Below are 22,342 nucleotides of genomic sequence, written 5' to 3'. Positions count from 1 at the left end.
TTGGTAGTGTCCTTTGAAGTACAAAGGTTTTAAATTTTGATGAAGTCTAATTTATCTATATTTATTCTGTTGCTTGTGCTTTTGGTGTTATGTCTAAGAGAGCATTACCTAATTCAAGGTCATGAACATTTACAGTTATGTTTTCTTCTAAGCGTTTTATAGTTTAAACTCTTACATTTAGGCTGTTTAGGCTATTTGGACTTATTTTTTTGTATATGGTGTGAGGTATGGGTCCAAATCCACTTTTTTTTTTTTGCATCAGATCCAGTCGTCTCAGTACCATTTGTTGAAAAGACTATTCTTCCCCCATTTGTCTTGGCACTCTTTGAGAAAAATCAATTGACTGTACATATTTCTGGACTCTGAACTCTATTCCATTGCTCTATATATCTAGCCTCATTGCCAGCACCACACTGTCTTGAATACAGTAACTTTGTAGTAAGTTTTCAAGTTGGGAAGTGCTCCAATCTTGTTCTTCTTTTTTAAGTGGGTTTTTTTTTTTTCAGTTATTCCAGGTTGAATTTCTGTATAAATTTTAGGATCAGCTTGTCAATTTCTACAAAGTCATCTGTAATTTAGAGCTCCATTTTGACCCTACTGAACCTATCATCTTACCTCTTCTTCTATTCCTTGTCTCTGCTAACGAAACCCCATTCTTTCAGTAATCCATGTTCAAAACTCTGAGGCTCTTTGTGATTCCTCCCTTTCCCTGCTCCTCTTCAGTTACCAGACTTGCACCAATCCCTCTCCTATTCCTTCCTTTCTACTCTCATGCTCTCATGGCAGTACCCTAATCTAGCACTTAAGACCTCCTTGTGGATTACACCAATAGCTTCCTAATTAATTTCTTTGTCTCAAGTCTCTTACCTCTCTAATCCAACACACTCCCCCACCACACATACACACACACACACACACACACACACACACACACACACACACACACACACACTGGTATCAGATTAATCTTCCTTAGGGAAGGTTTTGATCAAGTCACTTCCTTACTCAAAAACATTCAATATCTCTCCACTGTCTTTTTAAAAAAATTATTTATTTATTTATTGGCTGCATTGGGTCTTCGTTGCTGCATATGGGCTTTCTCTAGTTACTGTGCGTGGGCTTCTCATTGTGGTGGCTTCTCTTGTTGCAGAGCACAGGTTCTAGGCATGCAGGCTTCAGTAGTTTTGCCACATGGGCTCAATAGTTGTGGCTTGCAGGCTCTAGAGCACAGGCTCAGCAGTTGTGGTGCAAAGGCTTTGTTGCTCTGCAGCATGTGGGATCTTCCTGGACCAGGGATTGAACCCATGTCCCCTGCATTGGCAGGTGGATTCTTAACCACTGTGCCACCAGGGAAGCCCTCACCATTGTCTTTAGATGATGCTTAAAATTCTTAGTTTATGATTCAAAGTCCTTCATGATATGATTCCAGCCTACCTTTTTTTAAAAAAATAAATTTATTTATTTGCTATGTTGGGTCTTTGCTGTGCGTGGGCTTTCTCTAGTTTTGGCTAGTGAGGGCTACTCTTTGTTGCAGTGCACAGGCTTCTCATTGCAGTGGCTTCTCTTGTTGTGGAGCATGGGCTCTAGTTGTGCGGGCTTCAGTAGTTGTGGCACACAGGCTCAATAGTTGTGGCTTGCAGGCTCTAGAGTGCAGGCTCAGTAGTTGTGGTGCATGGGCTTGGTTGCTCCGCTGCATGTGGGATCTTCTTGGACCAGGGATCCAACCTGTGTCCCCTACATTGGCAGGTGGATTCTTAACCACTGCACCACCAGGGAAGTCCCTCCAGCCTACCTTTTGAATCTTTTTTTCCAATAACTCCTTAACCTATATTACTCTGTAGGCAAACTGAACTGTCCATGGTTCACCCACTCACCTTGCACTTTTTTTTGTTATGCACTTCCTTGTGCCTGAAAGTCACCTTTGTACATGTCCACATCATATCTATTCTTTAAAGGTCCACTCAAATTCCATCTCCTTCATGAATAAAAAATGATAACAATAATAGCAGCTAACATTTATCGAGTACTTTATTAAAAACCGAGCACGTTGCCATGCACTTTATATGTATTAGCTCATTTGACTCTCATAACAATTTATAAAATAGGTATTATCATTAATCCTATTCTATAGATGGGGAAACAGCAGCATAGAGAGGCTAAGAAATCTGTAGAAGATCACACAGCTATTAAGTGGCAAGCTGGCTTTTTGGACCCAGGCTTCCTGGCGCCAGTCCATGTCCTAAATCACTACAATATACCTGCTTCCACGATTTACCGTGCATCAGGTGTTTGTTCCAGCCACTTCATGTTATTTTGTATAACAGCAGTAGCAGGCACTGCATTATTAGTTTCTGAGTGTTAACCTTTCTGAGCAAGCTTTAATTATATATACCCTCATTCTAAAACCTTCAGCAGTTCCCCCAAAAGCTTATAAAACATGGTACAAATTTTCATTGCTAAGAATTCCAGTTCCTGCACAAGGTGATTCCCACCCACTTTTCCAACCTTCTTTGCAAATTGTCCCTCTCATGTGCTTCACAATCCAGACAAACTAAACCACGGCTATTCTTTGTACAGAGCTCAGCCTTTTCTGACTTTGGTCTTGCTGTACCCTCTGCATAAAGCATCTTCCCCTGCAATCTCGTACATTTAAACTTGACTCAGGTTTCACAAACACATACACACTTACACTTTGTAAAGATATAGTAATTAGCTACCGTTTAGAACCCAGATCAAATGTTATGTTCTCAATTAAGCCCTTTTCTGAAGTATTTTCTCCCTTTGAGTGCCCACCGCGTTTTATCTCTTATGGTTTTTATAACTTTCCATGTTGCTAGACTGTGTATGAATGTGTATATATATGTATATCTCTCTGTGTATGTATAATTTTAAAATTTCCACCAGCTTCCTTGAGGGTAGACTTAATACTTTATACATAGGAGGCATTCAATAAATAGTTATTAAATGAATAAATGAATGAAACATCATTCCAGATTGCTTTTGGGAAAGATTCCCTAACCAGTGTAACAGTACTATTTGCTACACTGCAAATCATTAATTTTAGGTTTTGGGAAACTGTAAAATCGCTTACCCAGAAAGGAGGGGGAGGACAAGCATCTCATTATACTACATTAGTAACTTCCCTATAAACACATAAGATATTCATTTGAAATGCAATTTTCTTGATGAGAAACCTGATCCCGCAGTACTGAGCAGTCTGCTTTTCAGACAAGGTTATGCAAATGAGGATGAGAGGCTGTGGCAGCTGTTTCTACAGGCATTGATTTGGGGAAGGTTGTTGATGCCAGAGGTGGATAGAAGCCAGGGGTGATGACATTAATGATGCTTTTAGATAAAAGGGAAAGCCCAAGAGCCAAATTGTAGCGTTATCTCTTTTTCTTTTATTCCAACAGGGTAGACCACAGCTTCCATGGTGTCCCCTTGGGATCATTCACTGGTGCCACTTTACCTCTGATACCAGGGGTGGAACCTGGTTTTGTTTTGTTTTTAAATACTTAAAGTTCTAAAAGATTCCTCTCAGGGCAATGGAATGTCAGAGAGATGGTGTGACAGTTACCCTTAATCAATGCTGGTGACAGATTTGGTAACCCAAACTTGCCCCTCTATAGCCAGACCTCTGATTGGTGCATGCTCCCAGCAGGTTCGTCTCCGAACTTTCTTGCTTGCAAACCAGCCTAGACCAGCCTTATCATCTTTATATTTTCCAACAAGCACCCTCTAGAGACTTCCTCAACAGAGATTAAAGAAATGAGGAATTCAAAGTTGAAAAACCAAGAAGGGCAGGAAGTAGAGGCAGAGAAGAGAGTTTCGAAAGTCAACCTGAGAAAAATTACTGCCAACAGCAAAACCCTTTCTATGATGAACATTTTAAACCTATTGCACTGGATGGGATTCAGAGGAGGGATTGCGTCAAAGACCCAAAGGATCGCTAATCAATCCCAAATGGGAGCTTGTCAACTTTTCACAGGTATTGTTTTCTCTAAATTCCCTCAATCATATCTTAACTCAGGTACTGCTGACTCATTCTGCAAAAACTCGACCTGCCAGGGGATGCAGCATATGGTAAATGCCTCGGTGATTCCTGAATATCTATTATAAATGGTTCAGGGATGCAGGGAACTGGGGTGGGGGTGGGGGTGTCCCTGTGGTGAGGATGATGTGTCATTTTGTTTGGGGCCATAGGTGCCTCTTGGACATATCCAGAAGACATTTAATTTCTTATAAGTCTCTATTTCCGCTTTTAGCATCAGACAAGCTGCACTGATTCCATTAACATCTTTAGTATAAAACAAAACAAAACAAAACACCCAAAGCTACAAAATAAAAACAAACCAACCAACCTCAAACCTCTAAACCCCCAGCCTTCCCAAACAAACAATCCTCACATCGCTTTTGCTGTTTCAATTTTCAAGATATAGTTTCTTAACATTTTACAGGGGCATCTTTTCTCCCATTGCTGAGTCCATTATAGAGAAACACAGATTCCAATTGGCATCTCTTTCTAACATGCTTTGTAGTAAGTAATTCCACTCATCAATTATATGTCACCTCGGCAACAAAAAGGGCTGTGCACTATTTTTAGTTTATTATTACTTATCTCTTTACCTCTTTGAAGTAAACCATTCTCATTCACAGGGTACAGTGAGTCATCCAGAATTAAAGAGCCTTACCAGCGGCCAAGAGTGAATCGTCAGAGCTAGAATTAGAACACTAACTCTAATTCAAATCTAGTGCTCTTTTCAGTAAACCCCACGGCTCTTTGGCTCTCCTCATCCTGAAAGGCCTGAGACCCTAGGAAGCAGAGTATGTATTATCTGCGCAGGGGGTGGGATGGGTGGAGAGGCAGGCTGGTTTGGAGACCTAAGCCAAAACAAACAAACAGACAAACCAAAACCAAACCAAACCAAAAAACCCCCAAAGGGAAGAGGGCTTAAAGGATATGAATCTTAAGTCTAGCTGTACTAATGACTCTTTATTTGACCTGAGGTTGGTCATTTTACTGCTCTGTAACCACCAGGACCACTCACACAGCACAGATTACATTCTGCTCTGCAACACATTATTTGGGCATATCCAAATAATCCATCCCCTTGCAGCCTCCACAGCATGGCATTCTGGGAGAACACCGCACTTGGGGTCAGACAGAGTTGGATCCAGTGCTTGCAATAGCAACTTGGACAAATCACTTCTCTGAACCGTCTCTGTAAAACAAGAATATTCTCTCCCTCACAGGGTTATTATGAGATTAAATGATATAACATTTGCAAAAGTCTTCTCCCGGCACCACGCACATGGTAAGCACTCCCTAATGTTGAATGAACAAATGAATGGCCTTAAGTTAGGCTCTTCGAGTGCTATGTTAATTCCTTCAGCCCACTAGGATACTCTTGAGTTCAGCACAGAACAGCATAGCAGTGACTTCCTGAATAGTACTCTAATGTTCCCCAAAGGCAGAGAGAAATTTCAGTGTCACTGCCTGGTTATACCTGTTCTGGGAATACAGTAATTCCTTTTCCAGTGCTGCCAATCTATTACCTTTCACCAAACACAAAATTCACTTTAAGAAGGGGCAGAAACACAAGTGCCTTTCTGTTAGATAGAGGTTGGGAGAATATATTATTAAAATTGAAACCGACTTCTCTGATTTCTTAGCAAAAAATCAGATTGGAAGCCAAACAGCTATTTGGCCTTTGCAGACCCTGGATAGTGATGCCCTTAGGGGAAAGGGGAGACTTGGCGTCATTCCAAGCTGTAGTTACAACATTTGTGTGTATATTTACTGCTTGTGCTTACGCTCTCTGCACTTAGTTTTTACTCTCTAAGACTTGAAGAATTCACAATTTACCTAGAGCCAGTTTAACACATATGGGTAGAAATATAGGCCTATATATCTCTGTTCTCATTTCCTAATCATATTTTCTACACTCCCTATATACCTGATACTTTTTCTTTTTCAATTCACTTGCTCTGAGTTTTGAACTTAGGTAGACATTAATGATTTGTTAAAAATAAACATGCCCCTAGCCCTTCCCTTACCCTTCTTTTTTTTTTTTTCTTCCCTTACCCTTGTTTACCCAGGAGGGCCTCCCTAAGATTCAAAGCCGAAATCGTGCCATATAGTTAGCACCTGGTGCAGCTCATCAAAATATAATATTCTTTCCCAGATGATTGGAAATCTCTGCAATGCCGTCCACAATAAGGTGTACAAGAGTTTGGAGATTGATTTTCATCATTAACTTGATATTGCACGGCTTTTGTGGGACTTAAAAAGAAATGCACTCGTTACTTTTAAGTACTATACATAGAGTAACTCCAACTCATCATATTTTAGCAGTTATTTTTCTGGGGCAGGATGTATTTTAAACATGCCTATGTTAGAGTGTCTGGTGGATCATTTAGGATCAGTGTCCTGTTGCTTGATGAAATCCAGATCACACCAATGAAATCCAGATGGGGAAACTGGGTCTCTGGCAATGGCTGCCAGATCTTCTCCATATGAAATCTCTCTAGTCTGTATGCAAATTCAAAACTCCATATCCTGGAAATCCCAAACCAATCAAGTGGCGCTCCGCTTCTTAGTTACTGGACTAAACACAGGGAAGCGATTCATTCTTCCCTGAGGAAATAAGCATGTCTTACATACATCTATCTTGGCACAAAAAGGGCTGGCTAAGCAAATTAATAGTGTAAACAGGATTGCGCTGGGGAATGTTTGTCCTATTTAAGAGAATAAACTTTTTATGCACTTTGTGCACATCTACTTACATACAAATAATTGATATGCTAATTACAAATGATTCTTAAAGCCCTTTCCCTGAGGTACTGTACGATGCTGTTAGTCTAGTTTGAATTACTAGCGTGTCCAGTGCTTGAAAGTAATAAAAATATGTCTAAAAATATTCCTTTATTCAGACTGGCTTTCCTCTAATTAGGCTGAGTTAGTGAGGCTTGCCTATAATTAAATAGGATAGATATGTTTCTACTTTCATCCATAATATATTTAAGGCGGTCCCCCCATCACCCTGCCCCAACCCTGGCATCCCTCACTTTCCTCTGCAAGATTTTCCTGCCCAGACTAGGCAAATACAAACCCCTTTGCATCCAGCTCACTCCTCAGCAGCACTTGCATGGTCTCTAGGCAAACGCACTGCCTTTAGTGCCTGGCACACATTCATACCCTTTCACTTGTTAACTTGTTAGCTGGTTATTTGATATGGCTTTCTTTGAGGTGTCTTTTCTTTGGTTCTGCTTTAAGTACCAATGGGTATGGCTCTTTCCTGATAGTGCAGTGGGTAACAGCGCACAAATAGCAAAGCCCAGCCAGACTTAGCACGGGGCCTTTTTGTCAGGTGGCGGACATCGGATTTAATTAAATCTCTGTACAGCCCATATATCAACAGGATACAACGAGGCAGCTCATCAGTGCCGGCAGCTGCTGGGTGAATGACAGTGTCAGACACAGTCATTCAGAGTTGTAACATGTGAGAGCGGAGCCTAAAGGGTAGTTTTATTTTAGGCTAGAGCGAGGGGACAGGGCAGTCATGAAACAACATGGGAGGAGAGACAATTAGGATGGGGGAGGGGGTGTATGGTAGAGAACAGCTGAGAGGAGTAATATGAATTTTGATATTAGACTGTTCCACCAAACACAGACATAGTCAAATTTAGGATTCTTTTCAGAGCAGCCCTACGTTAGAGGGTGTAATTCTTAAGTTTTCCATTTATGAGCCAGGTCTTCCCGTCTCTGGATAGTTTCGGAGCATGTTCTAGCATCAGAACCTATTACTGAGGTGGAAGAAAAATCAGGTCACTTTCTCCAGGGGACAGGGATCATTCAGCACTAAGAAGAGAGCAGAGAAGGTACACATCATAGTGACAGAACAAACCCACCGAATTCCAGATAGTCCTTCTGGACTTACATGAAAAAAATAAATCACCTAGGAAGACTGCTAGGGGTAGGGGCTGTCATGGTGTCAGGGCTACTTGGTGCAGGAGTTTAGGAACTGGTCATGAAAGCCACTGGTCGAGAGGGGAAGAAGGATATAAGAACTGTCCTTCTAACCACCTGGATTTAAAGCTCAAAGGATCAGGTGAGGGAAAAAAACAGTTCTCCACTGCAACCCTAACCAAGTACAGGGGACAGGTAGGGCGAGCTCCCTGATGGAGGGTTCAGGACAACACAGATAATTAAGCACAGTAGCCTCCCCCCTTCCAAATTATTCTATCTTCTTAGGCATTTAAGGTCTTTGGAATTTAATATTATATTTTAGAAGACATATCAAACTAGGAATATTAAATGAATGGCCTGGTTTGGCCTCATTTCCACCTGTACCTAATGTTAACATTGAATTTAATTAGTGTCTGAGTCATCCATTTTCCAGAAACAACAGGCAATTTGCATCTGCCATACCACACAGAGGCAGAATAGAAATTTATCAAAGAGAACAAAAGCATTGACTACAAATATCTTACTTATGGAGGGTTGAGTTCAATGTTCAAGGCTTATACAAGGAAGTAGTAGTTTCCATGGCCTTAATCACTGGGCCAAAGTGACCTAGTAATGATCAGGTGGTATAGGTGTGACCAGACTGAAGAGAGGTAATTTTGTGAAGAATTTTCACCAGCTCTCAGATTGTGATGAAAATGGGGATGAAGATGGAAGTAAGGCTATATAATTATTTGTTCTCAAATGCAAATTTCTAGAGAGTTCTTCCCTTCTCATCAGATGAAAGAGAATTTTGAAAAAAATTTGTATTGCTTAAAATATTTATGTATAAATATGTGTTCGTATTGCTTTTACCACATCACCAAGCTCAAAGGAGTAGGCTATAATTGTTAGGTTCTCTTTCACTGAGGATCTATCTACCTGCTTCTAAAATTGAATGATAAGGAGCCTGGAGTCCCAAGTGGAAGATGAATTCAAGATGACATCATTATAATGAGAGAAAAACCTATCATCATTAAAACATCTCTTCTTTGAATATAACATTAAAAGTCAACAGGGAGGGCTTCCCAGGTGGCGCAGTGGTTAAGAATCCGCCTGTCAATGCAGGGGACATGGGTTCGATCCCTGCTCCAGGAAGATCCCACACGCCGCGGAGCAACTAAGCCCATGCGCCACAACTATTGAGCCTGTGCTTTAGAGCCCGTGAGCCACAACTATTGAGCCCATGTGCTGCAACTACTGAAGCCCATGTGCCTAGAGCCCATGCTCTGCAACAAGAGAAGCCATGGCAATGAGGAGCCCGTGCACCACAACAAAGAGCAGCCCCCACTCACTGCAACTAAAGAAAGCCCGTGCACAGCAAAAAAGACCCAACACAGCCAATTAAAATAAATTAATTAATTAATAAATAAAAAAAAAAGTCAACAGGGAAAGAAAACATTTCACTTAAATATCCTTTAGTGATGTCCCTTAGTTCTCATTTTATTCTACTGGAATTGGATGAACAGATTATATAGCATGGATGGAGAATCTCTACGCTATATGTAGATATGGCCTTCTGGCAGGACCAAGAGATGATATAAATTATGCCTACAGTTGCAAAAATGCATAATGTTAAAAGTCTTCAGCAATACTACCCCCCCACCCAAACCACATGAAAAGAAAAAAATTATGTGAAGAGACCTCTATAAAATTACATGTGACACTATTCATTTTTTAAAGCAGGAAGTCAGGATTTTCTCCGTTGAAAATAAAGGAAAAAGCAGATTTACAGAATCTCCATGTTTCCAAACTTTAATTAGAAATTTAAAACCTAAGAAGTAAAATCTCGCAATATTTATCCTTGTTTTTGATGCATAAAATTACAAATTAAATCCTTAGGATTAAGAGGTTGTTTCCCCCCCACCCCCGGCAAAAATCAAAGTTGACTTTCACAAATGTAAACACAATGGATTGTGTATACTATAGATCTTGTGGTTTATTTGCATAATCTTAAATGGTTTCTTTTTTTAGGACTTTTCTGCAATCCCCAGAGATAAAAATTTCCAAGTTTTGGGGATAGTATTTTTTCCTTGGGAAAACATTTCATACTTCCATGTGACACTCTGGGCACAATGCAGCTGATGGTTAATACTAGCTGTGTGACCTTAAGCAAGTCAACCTTTGTAAGCTCCAGTTTTTTCATTTGTAAGATGGGAATAAGAATACCTACCTTTGCAGGTATTGTAGATTGTATATTGCTACAAGTATCAAATGGAAAAAATCAAATAAATGATCAGTGCAATTCCTGGCACAGGCAAGTCTGCCCTAGGAGTTAAGCTTCAGGGTGTGGGAGCCTCATCTGTTTTCATTTACCACCACCACTACCTACATACAGAGCAGGCATGAAGCAGACACTCAATAAATATTTGTTGAATGAATAAATAAAATAGTGTCATTACACTAAAATATAAACATGCCCTATGTTGTTGCATTGGTAGCTCCCCCTTTATTCTTGCTAATTAATGTTTTAAAAATCCTATAAGGTGACTTGAGGCACTCGATTCTTTTGTAGCAAGGTCAGAGTAGCTTCAGAGAGGTGAATTTTGGCCCCAGACCCATAGGAATGAATCCTGTGCTTAAAACACTTGTGACTTGTATTTCAGAGGCCATGTCAGGGTCTAAGGAAAATTCTCACACAATAAATATAAACTACAGAGACACTATATTATATGTTTTTTTTTTTCTTCCTCATTGACTAGCAGTGGAGCTCAGCATAGATGGACGAGGGAATTCACCACAGAAATAAAAGCCTGGGTTTAAATGAGCTATTCTTTTTTTTTCTTTTTTTCCACATCTGAGCTATTCCTTTAATGAGCTTGCTGTTGTCCTAGAGAACAAGTTCTTTCTGGCTAGGCTATCCCAGTTATCCCAAACACAGTAGAATTAACATTTGAAAAAACCAGTTGAAGAGCTATAAGAAAATTATTTAAAATAGAAAAGTATAATATTTCTCTCATAAAAGAAAGGAGGCAAAATATTATTTTTTGTTGTTGCTTTTTTTAACTTTTGGGATCTCTCAATTTTTCTTTAGGCAAATGGTCTTTGATGGGAAAAAAAAGTTTCTTTTAATTTTGAGTTACACAGAATATAAGCCTGGGACTCAAGGTAAACAGGCCAAATACAGGAAGATTCTTATTTTAATAACTATTACTGTTCACTAGAATGAGATTATTTCTTTGGTCGGGCTGATAGCTCTTACTAGCAAAGTTTTGTATGTGTGGATATAAAGACTGCTATTGATTGAGAAGCCCTACTTAATAGGGCCTTTCATAAGTCCTATTCATTGAGAAGTCTAACAATGTGTTTTCCTTTTGGTGAAGTATTTATGCAGTGTCTGTACTTAAGTATTTTACAAAGTTGAATAGCTGAATATTCTTAATAAAATGTGAAGTTTTTTTTTCCCCAAAATGTTGTGTCAACTTTAGTATGCTTTGTATCCATACACACTATAAGCACCATATATATAGCTTTCCTATGAGATATATCCTAATAACTGGACATTAAGTAAAGAATGCTTTCAGGCTGTTAGGGCAGTAAAATGATAGGTAGGATACAAACTAAGAAGTTTGGACACAGCTCTGAAATTCTTCTTCAAACTACGTATATGTCATGACAGTTCACAGTGTGCAAGTAGTTTGGTCATCCTGCAAGATTTAAGGTTTCAGAACGGTACCTCTCTTGAACCAATTGCAAGAAGTACTGGTTATTTGTCTTTTTCTCCTAGATTCCTTAACTATAAATGTTCCCAAAGTCATCAACACAGCCTTTTGAGTAATAGTTTAAACATTATTAAGACTATCTCACATTGCACTCAAATACAATTAGAGAGCAAACAGGTTAAGCAAATGCAGAGCAGTATTTTCTCTTTCAGATGACAGAGCTTGGGAATTAGCAAACGGTCCCTTTGGCAAAACAGCTTTCCTCTCCCATCAAACTTTGCCTGTATATAAATTTCGGGAAGCTTTTGGGAATGGTGACCTTTGCCCTTCTAAATTAGCATTGAATGACCTAGGGAGCTCTCACTGTGAAATTGTCTTTCTCATAAAACGGAACTTTTGGTGTTGAAAACCTTCATGTAAAGATTCCATATCCGGTCTATTAAAAAGGAAACCCTAAGACAATTTTTTTAAAATAAAAAGGGTATATTCAACCTTAAGATGAAACCATTAAGTTCCTGCCTCACTGGCAAAGTCAAAAAAGGCTACAGCAGAGGAAAAAGCCATAAAGAAAAGAAGGAAGGAAGGGAAGGAAAAGGGCTCCTGAATCCCACAGGGAGAGGTAGGTCAGGAGTAAACTAGTGGCAAACGAAAATTAGAGCATCTTATAAGTGAACCAGCAATAAGAGGTCCTTTATTCATCACAGGTAAGGAATGAGGCAGAAAACCAGTGGGCTCATGGAACAGAAAGGATGAAAAAGAGGTTGCAGAAGAACTGAATGGCCTTTTTACACGAGTGAGCTCTTCCTGTCTACTTTGTTTTTTGAGGTAGGCAGATGAGCCAGATGTCATAATGGTAAATGACCAAGAGACTCTGGTTCCAAGCAACAAACTAGAAATAGTCAAAGACATAATAATGGGGACTAAGTGATACAGTTACTAGGGCTGACCCTATGCAAAACTATTTAGCTGGCAAAGATTGTTTTGTTGTTTGTGCCCCTTTCCCACTACTGCTCCTCTGAATGTTCTGGGTGCTCATGCTCTAACCCTTTTAAAATCTGCTGTCAAGAAAAGCTCTGTGGAACCAAGCATCCACGGCAGAGTGAGGGTAAGAAGGAGAGGTTCCATTTTAAGGCCTATCTCTAAATGTAGAATAAAAGTGTGTTTCCTGTTAAAGGAATTTCAGATATTAGTCCAACAGATGGGAGAGATGTTTGGGTTAGGAAGCCTTCTTGGCATCCTTGGAATCAGAGGTGCCTTCACGTAACACCCTGACCATACTTGACTTCTGAAAGAAATCAATGGGGAAAATGATTGTCCCTCTAATCAAAACCTGGAGGCTGTTACTCTGAGTGATTGCTGTGAGGTTTGCTGGTGCAGCTCCACAGACAAAAGGGGCCCTGAGAACTATAAACTGATGAGTGTCTGGTACTCTGGTAGGCAAACTGAAAGAATCTTTAATAAACGCTGGCCTTCTGTACACTGGGGTGGAGGTGGCAACATGGTTTCTGTAAAGAGAAATCATGTGTGATCCTCCACAGATCTTTTCCTCAGGGCTAAATTCAATTTTAAAATGTTTAATTAAATTTTATACCAAGGCTATTTTTAAACATGAATTACTATGGGATTACAATTTTTTTAAATCATGTAGTGGGGGACTTCCTAGGTGGTGCAGTCGTTGAGAACCTGCCTGCCATTGCAGGGGACACAGGTTCGATCCCTGCCGCAGGAAGATCCCACGTGCCACGGAGCAACTAAGCCTGTGCGCCACAACTATTGAGCCTGTGCTTTAGAGCCCGTGAATCACAACTATTGAGCCCATGTGCTGCAACTACTGAAGCCCACGCGCCTAGAGCCCATGCTCCACAAGAGAAGCCACGGCAATGAGAAGCCCGCGCACCACAACGAAGAGTAGCTCCCACTCACCACAACTAAAAAGAAAGCCCGTGCACAGCAAAAAAAGAAAAGACCCAACACAGCCAATAAAATTAATTAATTAATTAATTTTAAGAAATCATGTAGTAGGAACTGGTTTAGAGAGAGAAAAAAACTTAGGGGAGAATCAGACATTTTGCTGATTGAAGAAGGGTAAGTAGTAGACTTGCTTGGGGGTGGGCTCTGGGAAATCCTCAAGTCTGCAGAGGATACTCAGCCTTTCTAGCCAGGGAAATGCCAAGTTGATGGGGAAAAAGGAAGACCTCAGGAGGTTTTATGACTGGCACATGAGCTTCAATAGGGGCACATGTAAGGTTAATCCATTTAGGGAGGGCCAGAGATTACAAACTACACTTGCAGAATGATGGGTGCTGACCTTTCAATTAAGCCCAGGAAAAAGCTCTAGGAAGCCCCATGGACAGAGCACTGAAGAGTTTCCTGCTATGGCAAAAATAAAGAGCGACAAAATGCTGGGCACTGTCAATAACAGGATTAAAAGGAAAACAAAATAATTCTCCTTTTACATAGAACCACAGGACATCTTCATTGGTAAAGTTACATAAGCAGCTCTGGTCTGCACATTGCAAGAAGGACAGAACAGAGCCTAAGGGGAACAAAGAAGGGCAATTAAAACCATCAATGGCAGGCTAAAAAAAAAAAAAAAAAAAAAGGCCTTTTCAGTCTGACAATGCAGAGGTAACCAGGGGACATAATCGAAATATGAAGACGCTAGTGTTGCTGTTGATGACCTGGCTTGCCAAATCTCTTGAGCTAAGAGGCACCTTTGAAGCATAAAGTTTTTATTTTTTAACACTTCTACTTTATTTATACAACTGCCAGTGATGACGGCCAGTACAGGCTCCTTTGGGAAGTCCGTTTCCACCAGAAGGTTGGGAGAAATCTGAGTCGAGTGCGAGAGGGATCAAAAGCACCTCAACCCCCATTACTTACTTTAAGTAATGTTGACTTGCTGACTTCTAGTCAGACTCACTTTCTCTACTGCCAATGTCAGCAGTGAATCTGTACCTGACCAATCGCAATTTTCATGAATGTGAGTTTAGCCACCCTCTTCCCCATTCCATAGGGCTTTTCATCCCCAGTGGTCTGGTCTACACAGTGGCACCAAACTGTCTGCCTACGAGTGGCCATAATTTAATCCTTAACTATAGTGCAAAAAGAACAGATTTCTGACTCCAATTTTAACACAACAGATAGAACTCAAGAACTCATAATAAAGAACTCTAATATTTACACCAGCGGATGGAAGCAGATCTCCATAATGGAAAACCAAAACTGACCCTCTCGGGTTAATAACATCATATTACATGCAGGTTTTAGCTAAGAAACTAGTAGACAAGGGATTCCCCAGGACAGCCGAGAAGCTCCGCTCTTGGGAAGGACTTAACCATATGGGGTGGCAGGTAAGATCAAACCGAGAGTGTGGCTCTGGTCCAAACACTCTGCTCTCCCAGAATGGAGATGGTTACCTGATCAAATAAGCATAGTGAGCAGTGTATAAAAGCTACGTGAGTATATAGTAGCTTTTTAATTTTTCTTCAAATGGATCCTTGAAAACAAGAATTCTGTGGGATTGGGGGCCATTTCATTCTACAGAAAAGTAATGCACTTGTTACTGGCTCAACACTGCTGCTATACCTTTCGCAGATGTGGTAATACTTCTCGTCCTGTATGCCATCCTGAATGGGCACATTTACACTGTAGTATCGTCCCTTCCCTAGGCCGACATCAGACACGTCACCTGTTCCTGTCAAAGAGAGGAACACCGAGAACAATTTTAAGAACATGAGAATTAGAAAACTTGAAGGCTTCTCTGATAGGAATTCAGAAAATCAAAAGGTCAACTAGGAGAACAATCTTGAATGAATGCTGTTTCTAAGGGAACGAAATTAAAAAAATAATAACTGATGTAAACAATGTTGGGGAAGTAGGAAAACTGTAAGAAAATGGAAAAACCTTAGTCTCCATCTTGCTGGATCAAATGAACAAAAAAAAAAGATTAACTTTTTTGCTTGATTTTTCATACGTCTTAGATTGACATAATTCTACACTGTACTCATCAGGATGTTGAGGGTTACACAGGCTACCTGATAGTACAGTAAGTGTAAGTGAGCTATCGACAGTTCATGAAAAGCATCTGGAAAAAGCAGCAGCATTACATTCCTTTTATCACTGTCACCTGAAATGAACTGTGTTAATTTTTTTGCATGGAGTAGCACCAATAAGGTATTCACAGCATGCAGCTATCCAAATACAAGATATAAGAAATGTATAGAACTGCAGTATTTATTCTTCAAATGTAATACTGAGCACACAGATCACTTGCCTGGAAAAAATCCTGGGGAGAATTTGTGCAGGGAAACCGTCATGACTTTGGAGGTGAAACTGAAGGCATCTTCTACACCTACCAGAGAAAGAAATGGCAGAAGAATCACTTCATATATGCAACTCCTGTTTTCAACAGCTGAAACTCTAGAAAGCAGCTGTGGGAAGGAAGAGAGAAGGGAAGGCAGCAATAATGAAGCTAGCAAGCTGAGGAATAAAAGTAACAAAACTCTGGTCTTGGATCTCTGTCATTACAGGATGAGGTAGAACTTTGGCCCTAAGTGAAGTTTGGGGTTCCTTTTCAAATTCACTCAAATTAAAGCTGGACATTTCCAAGCAATGTGGGTGCCCAGGCTCTCTCTGACAACCTGTTCTAAAAGGTGGGGAAGGGCTGGAGCTCAGAATTGAGGCATTGTCAACAGAGCTGCATAAAGGAAACTGGCACCATCTTGGAGGTTTTATGTTTTGTTTTGTTTCAGTGGTTCTAAGTTAAATTTTGGGGATTTTTTCAAAGAAGTACAATGTGGCAATCTTTTGAAAAACATGACCAATACAAACATTAGGCATTATATAGTGAAAACCTAATTATAAAATGCCTCTCTATAATACAGCTTTGGTTATAAATGCAATTCACCCAAAGATCCATGTGTACATGTTTCTGGCTAAAACATGGAAGGCTGAAAGTAGCCCTTAATAGCAGCTTGATGACAGCTTTTTAAAGCCTGGAGAAAGATAGGAGGAAAAACTTCTAGAAAGGAGTCTCCTTTCCATTTTAACAGAGTCAGAAAATGACGAGACGCCTGGGAGATAGAAGATATCTCTTAAAAGCCACTACTTATTCAGATAAACACACTGCCTACCTCTACACTTTTCCTCCAGAATCACATAATTGTCATACTGTATTCATATAATCCATTTGTAAAATGGAAGGACTTTTAGCAAATTCATATATTACCCTCTTTTATACTTCAGATAAAGAAATTGTCTCTGTTTACCTAATGCTTTCCATCTTCGTTAGAGGCCAACAGAGACCTTAAAAAAATATTAACTCTGTTTGTATGTCACAGGTATGTTTGAATTTCCCAAGCCTTATGTTTTGCCCTAGGGAGGCATTTAAACCAGTTAAAGGCTCCAGGCACAAAGCATTAAGCAAACAAAATAAAACAAAAGAAAATAAATTAAAACAGCATTTTAATTTAGAAATGAAAGTATAAACAAGGATAATTCATGAAAATCCTGATTATTTATCCATCCAGAAAGGTGGTACCAATTTACACTTCTCTCAGTGGTGTGTAAGAGTTCTCATTTTCTGACATCATGACTGACACTGGGTATTATTATTCTTTTTAATCTTAGGCAGAAAGAACCGTCTTGTTCTAATTTGCATTTCTCTAAGTCTTAGGGTGCTGAGCACCTTTTCATATGTTTAGTAGCCATTTGTATCACTTCTCATGGGAAATGCCATTAGGTGTTGTTAGAAAGGACATAGACAGAGAGGAGGGTATGGGGCTTGGTGTGAAAGGGAAGAGTGGTTGGGGAGCAGAAAGAAGGTGAAGATGGGGTAGGAGTGCTGGTGAGGCCACAGCAGGATGCTAGTTATGGAATCATGGGAGATTTAAAATAAACCAAATGTGTAAGAGTTTGGAGGTAGGGCAGGGGTCACTGGAAGGGAGGTGCTGAAGAGGGGAAATAAACTGAAATGAAACACACCATAAAAGTTGGCTAAAACAGGAAACTCTAAATGGTGTAGAAATAACATTGCAAATGGAAAGAATGGTTTCAGGTGACAGTCTTATTTCATTCTTACATGGTTCAATAGACTTGATTCTATTCTTGAACTTATACTAAGAGTTTGAATTTCATAATCACTCATTCATTCAACAAATATTTTACTGAACCACTACTACAGGCACAGGTCTGTTTGTTCCTGCCACTGCATAGCACAGAAAGAAGTAAATAACTTGATCTCTGCTCTGGAGGAACTGAAAGTTTCTACGGGAGGAGAAGACACAGACACATTAAAGAACTCACTCACGATACAGAACAATATATAATTAAATATCAAATCAGCGATAGAAACAATATAGGACTTGAGCAGGGGGAGAGACTGCTTGGGCTGGAGAGGTCGGGGCAGATCTGCTACTGACTTGATTGAGCTCTTGGGTAGAACGTGAATATGCAAAAGTGGAGGAGAATATGAAACTAAGTTAGGAAAAAGTACCGCAAAGTCAGGGAGGTGGAAACAGTGAGATGTGTCTGGGCATCATTGAATAGAGTAGCCTGGAAAGCAGGTAGTGAGAGAGAAGGCTGGAGAGAGGAGGTGAGGCCTCTTTGAGGGAGGCCTTGAAAGACAGGGCAAATTGTCTGGACTTTACCTCAAAGACCATTGGTTTTCAAGATGTAGCCTGTGGAACCATTGGGGTGATGTTAATATGGAGATCCCCAGGTTCCATACCAGACCTACTAAATCCAAATATCTGGCAGATATGGCCTAGGAATCTGCATTTTACAAGCTCCTCCCCCACCCCCCACCCCCAGGTCATCCTGAACAACATTCAAGTTTGAGAACCATTGTTATTGGACAAGGGTTAGCAAACCAACTGGCTACACAGTAAATATTTTAGGTTTCGCAAACTACATGGTCTTTATTGCATTTAGAACCTTGTAAAATGTAAAAAACCATTCTTAGCTCCCTGGTCATACAAAAACAAGCCACAGGCCAAATGTTACCCTTGTTATAGGCAATAAGAGCCTCTGAAAGATTTTGAGCAAGGCTGTGTTTAGCATTGGCTGAATATTCAGATATTCATTGGACACAGTTCTCAAAGTAGTGTATTGGTTGTTTTAACCCTTCTCTCTTCTCTCCATTATCTTTAATTTTCTGTCACCATTCCATGGATGCTTCCATCTAGCTGAACTCCCTGAGGAGCTCGCTCCCACAATTTCTTCCTTCTTTTTTTTTGTTTTGGCAGCAGAGCTGACCCCAACTTCCATCATATACTATTCTTTTCCTCTCTCATGCCTTGATTATGTTAGTTTGTCTCAAAAGATCCCTGGAAAGAGGGAAGTAGCAATCACTGATATGGGGGCACGGAGGGAATATCCTTAACTAATTTGACTGGATAAGTGCTCCTAGATCAATGGAAATATGTGTTATACACAGGCTATAGTAAGGAAACTGAATGAGGGTAACTGTCATTGTAGCTCTACATTCTAGATGAAAAGTACACAGTGTTTTGGATACATCCTTTTAGTGAAGTCTTCTAAGAGAGGATTTAAAAAGAAGAGAAGATGCCCTGGGTTTGTGCAGGACTAAATATTTTGGCACTACAAAGCAAGTGGCACAGATTCTGATCCCTACATGAGTTGGTATCCCTATTGGTGACAAATTCAGAATGTTAGTCCACCATGCACCCCTTCTATTTTAAGAGAAGCATCAGGACTCTCAGCTCTTACTGCAGATTTCATTTAGAACCTATGGAAGTGGCCTGAGGGAGGTTACTAAGCACTGGAGTAAACACTAGGAAATCTTACCCTGATTTCCACTTCTTAAAGTTCTCTACTGGAGAGCTTTGCTACCGGAGGAGAGCAGAGGAGAAATTACAGGAATCTGGTATTTTAAAGCAGCTTGGTCAGCAAAGGAGGAACTGCATCAGTTAAAAGAATCTCTACCTACTTTAGGATTCTCGATTAGGAAAATTTCAATTGCAAGAGGCATTTCTCCTATTACCAGTTGCCTAGAAGCAGCTTTACTGATAAACTGCACTCCTAGAAGCGAAGCACCTTTGAAAGTGAAGGGCTTACCATCTCCGTGGTGCAGATCCAAATCCACATAGAGAATACGGTCAAATTTCCGTCGCAGTCGTAATATTCCCAGGACAGCATCGTTGAGATAACAAAAACCAGATGCTTCATCTCTGCAAGAAAACAAGTTGCTACAGCCAACAGCCACAAGCAATCCAAGGGAGTCTTTATAGCCAAGGATCTAACCCTTGAGATCTATTCCTTTACAATTCCCCCTTCTTTTAAGAAAAACAAAAATCTGCCTACAAAGATTATATAGTAAATGGCCCAGAATGATCAGGCAATGAAGTGTTTTGGTAAAGTAAATATTCAGGTTGATTGGTAATATTCTCCATTCAGGATCCCTGACTTTCAAAGATTTAAAATATTATAACTATATTGAACAAAACAGAACCTTTCCCTAATGATTCAGGAATCATTTTTAAAAATTGTAGTACCCTGGCGTCATCATGATGAATACTGATGACTACTGATAGGAGTTTAAGAAAGCTAGAATCTAGAAGGGGCTTTAAAGACTCTCTTGCTCAGCCATATGTAGAAGATGTTGGAGATTTGATTTCTCTGCACTGACCCTATGACACAACCTAGAAATTTTTTTTAGTAAGTTTTGGCACTTGTGGCTCATAAAAGCTAAGTGTAGAATATACAAATGCATGACCTCTTGGGCAGTACAGTGTGGTTGCCTTTCCACAAATGTAATTATTACAATGGTGACTGAAGCAACCTCTTCTAAAGTTATTTTGTCTCCTTCACTAAAGTTGTCTTCACTGACTTTATTGATGTCCTTTACCGTTTTTGCTATCAGTGATACCGTGTCGCTTTAACCTCCTGTCAACATTAACCTGCTCTTTTATTACACTTCCATTAAGCCTTGTTGAGTAGATGTAAAAGAACATCATCATCAAACGTGTTATAATTTGTTTTTAAGGCCTCATCCTAAACAGTTCACTTTCTTTTGCTTCCACAGACACTTTGAATATTCAGCCCACTGTTTTCTACATTCTCCCTGATATTTTACTTGAAACAGAATTCTAGGCATGAGCATTACTGAAAATGGCATCTTTGTTACTATGAGATTGCAAGGTCTTTCTATTGCCTACACAATGCATAAACTCTTTCATGAAATCTCTTCCATAATATTTCATATTTTGAACAATGCCCTGGTTCACAGGCTAAGTCAATGAGACAGGTACACCGGAGAGCAGGAAGTTAGTAAAAATACCACTAGACATTGACTTTGCTCATGAAGGTAAACTCAGCGATCATTTAGCAAAAGAATAGGTTGGCATTACACATGTAACCAGAAAGAAACCAATTAGAGAAAAAGGTTTGTCCATCCCTCAAGTCTCTGTGAATAAGAGTTAAATATATAACCTTGAAAGTTCTTGGATGCTATTTTCCAATTATGAAAAGCTTACAATTTATAAGTCTACTTACTGTCTTAGCACATCAAAAAAGAGATAATCTATTTTTCTACTGAAATCAATAACTTCCGGGTAGTTGGGATAGAACATTAAGTGTTAGGCAAAAAGAGGATGGCGTTGGGGAGGAGGAGAAATACAAATCAATACAAGACATACTTCCTTCCCTCAGAGAGCCTACAATGAAGTTAGGGAGCCAAGTCATAAACACAGAAAAACAAAAGCAAAAAACAAATGAAAAAGGCAAGCAGAAATAGTATGGCATACAAAAGAGAACACAGAGAAATTCCATAGACAAAATTGACAAAGCAGAGTTATCTCATTGAGAGTATTGAACTTTGAGCCCCATGCGTCTAGAAATCAGCATTGGTAGGAAAACCCTCACCCTTTTGTGTTCTGAGAAACAATTAACTGCAAAAGACCACATTGCCCTGGCATATTTCAGAAAGAACCATTTTCATGCTTCCCCATGACTCCAATAAGACTCATAGATGACTATCTTGTTTACCTGCCTCTATAAAACTCCTGGGCCCCCTTCCTTTTCTTTGAGATGTTCCTTATTAATGAACATTTCCCCCATGGCAGTAGCCTGAATAATAATGATGCTGCGGCAGCAACATGTAAAAGAATGAAATGAGAACACTTCCTAACACCATACACAAAAATAAACTCCAAATGGATTAAAGACCTACATGTAAGGCCAGACACTATAAAACTCCTAGAGGAAAACATAGGCAGAACACTCTATGACATCCATCAAAGCAACATCCTTTTGGACCCACCTCCTAGAATCATGGAAATAAAATCAAGAATAAACAAATGGGACCTCATGAAACTTAAAAGCTTTTGCACAGCGAAAGAAACCATAAACAAGACTAAAAGGCAACCCTCAGAATGGGAAAAAATAATTGCCTATGAAACAACGGACAAAGGATTAACCTCCAAAATATACAAGCAGCTCATGAAGCTTAATACCAAAAAAGCAAATAACCCAATCCACAGATGGGCAGAAGACCTAAATAGACATTTCTCCAAAGAAGACATACAGATGGCCAACAAACACATGAAAAGATGCTCAACATCACTCATCATCAGAGAAATGCAAGTCAAAGCCACAATGAGGTATCACCTCACACCAATCAGAATGGCCATCATCACAAAATCTGGAAACAACA

General features: G+C 39.8%; 1 protein-coding gene across 9 annotated transcripts in view; it reads right to left on the bottom strand.

Annotated features, from left to right (window-relative positions):
• HDAC8 (histone deacetylase 8) overlaps positions 1 to 22,342 on the bottom strand; it is a 240,559-nt gene that overhangs the window by 157,133 nt on the left and 61,084 nt on the right. For all 9 annotated transcript variants that reach the window (XR_009050221.1, XM_057717478.1, XM_057717481.1 and 6 more), the window contains 3 exons: positions 19,747 to 19,859; positions 15,944 to 16,021; positions 15,256 to 15,364 (listed from right to left, as the gene is read on the bottom strand). Coding sequence is in view for 8 of the 9 variants with exons in the window: in XM_057717478.1 (XP_057573461.1) it covers positions 15,256 to 15,364; positions 15,944 to 16,021; positions 19,747 to 19,859 (300 nt within the window). In the remaining variant the exon portion in view is untranslated. The remainder of the gene's footprint in view (positions 1 to 15,255; positions 15,365 to 15,943; positions 16,022 to 19,746; positions 19,860 to 22,342) is intronic.

The sequence above is a fragment of the Hippopotamus amphibius genome, chromosome X, assembly GCF_030028045.1.
Source record: "Hippopotamus amphibius kiboko isolate mHipAmp2 chromosome X, mHipAmp2.hap2, whole genome shotgun sequence".
Lineage (NCBI taxonomy): Eukaryota > Metazoa > Chordata > Mammalia > Artiodactyla > Hippopotamidae > Hippopotamus > Hippopotamus amphibius.
The sequence above is the reverse complement of the archived record's forward strand: the minus strand, read 5'-3'. Positions and strand labels throughout refer to the sequence as shown.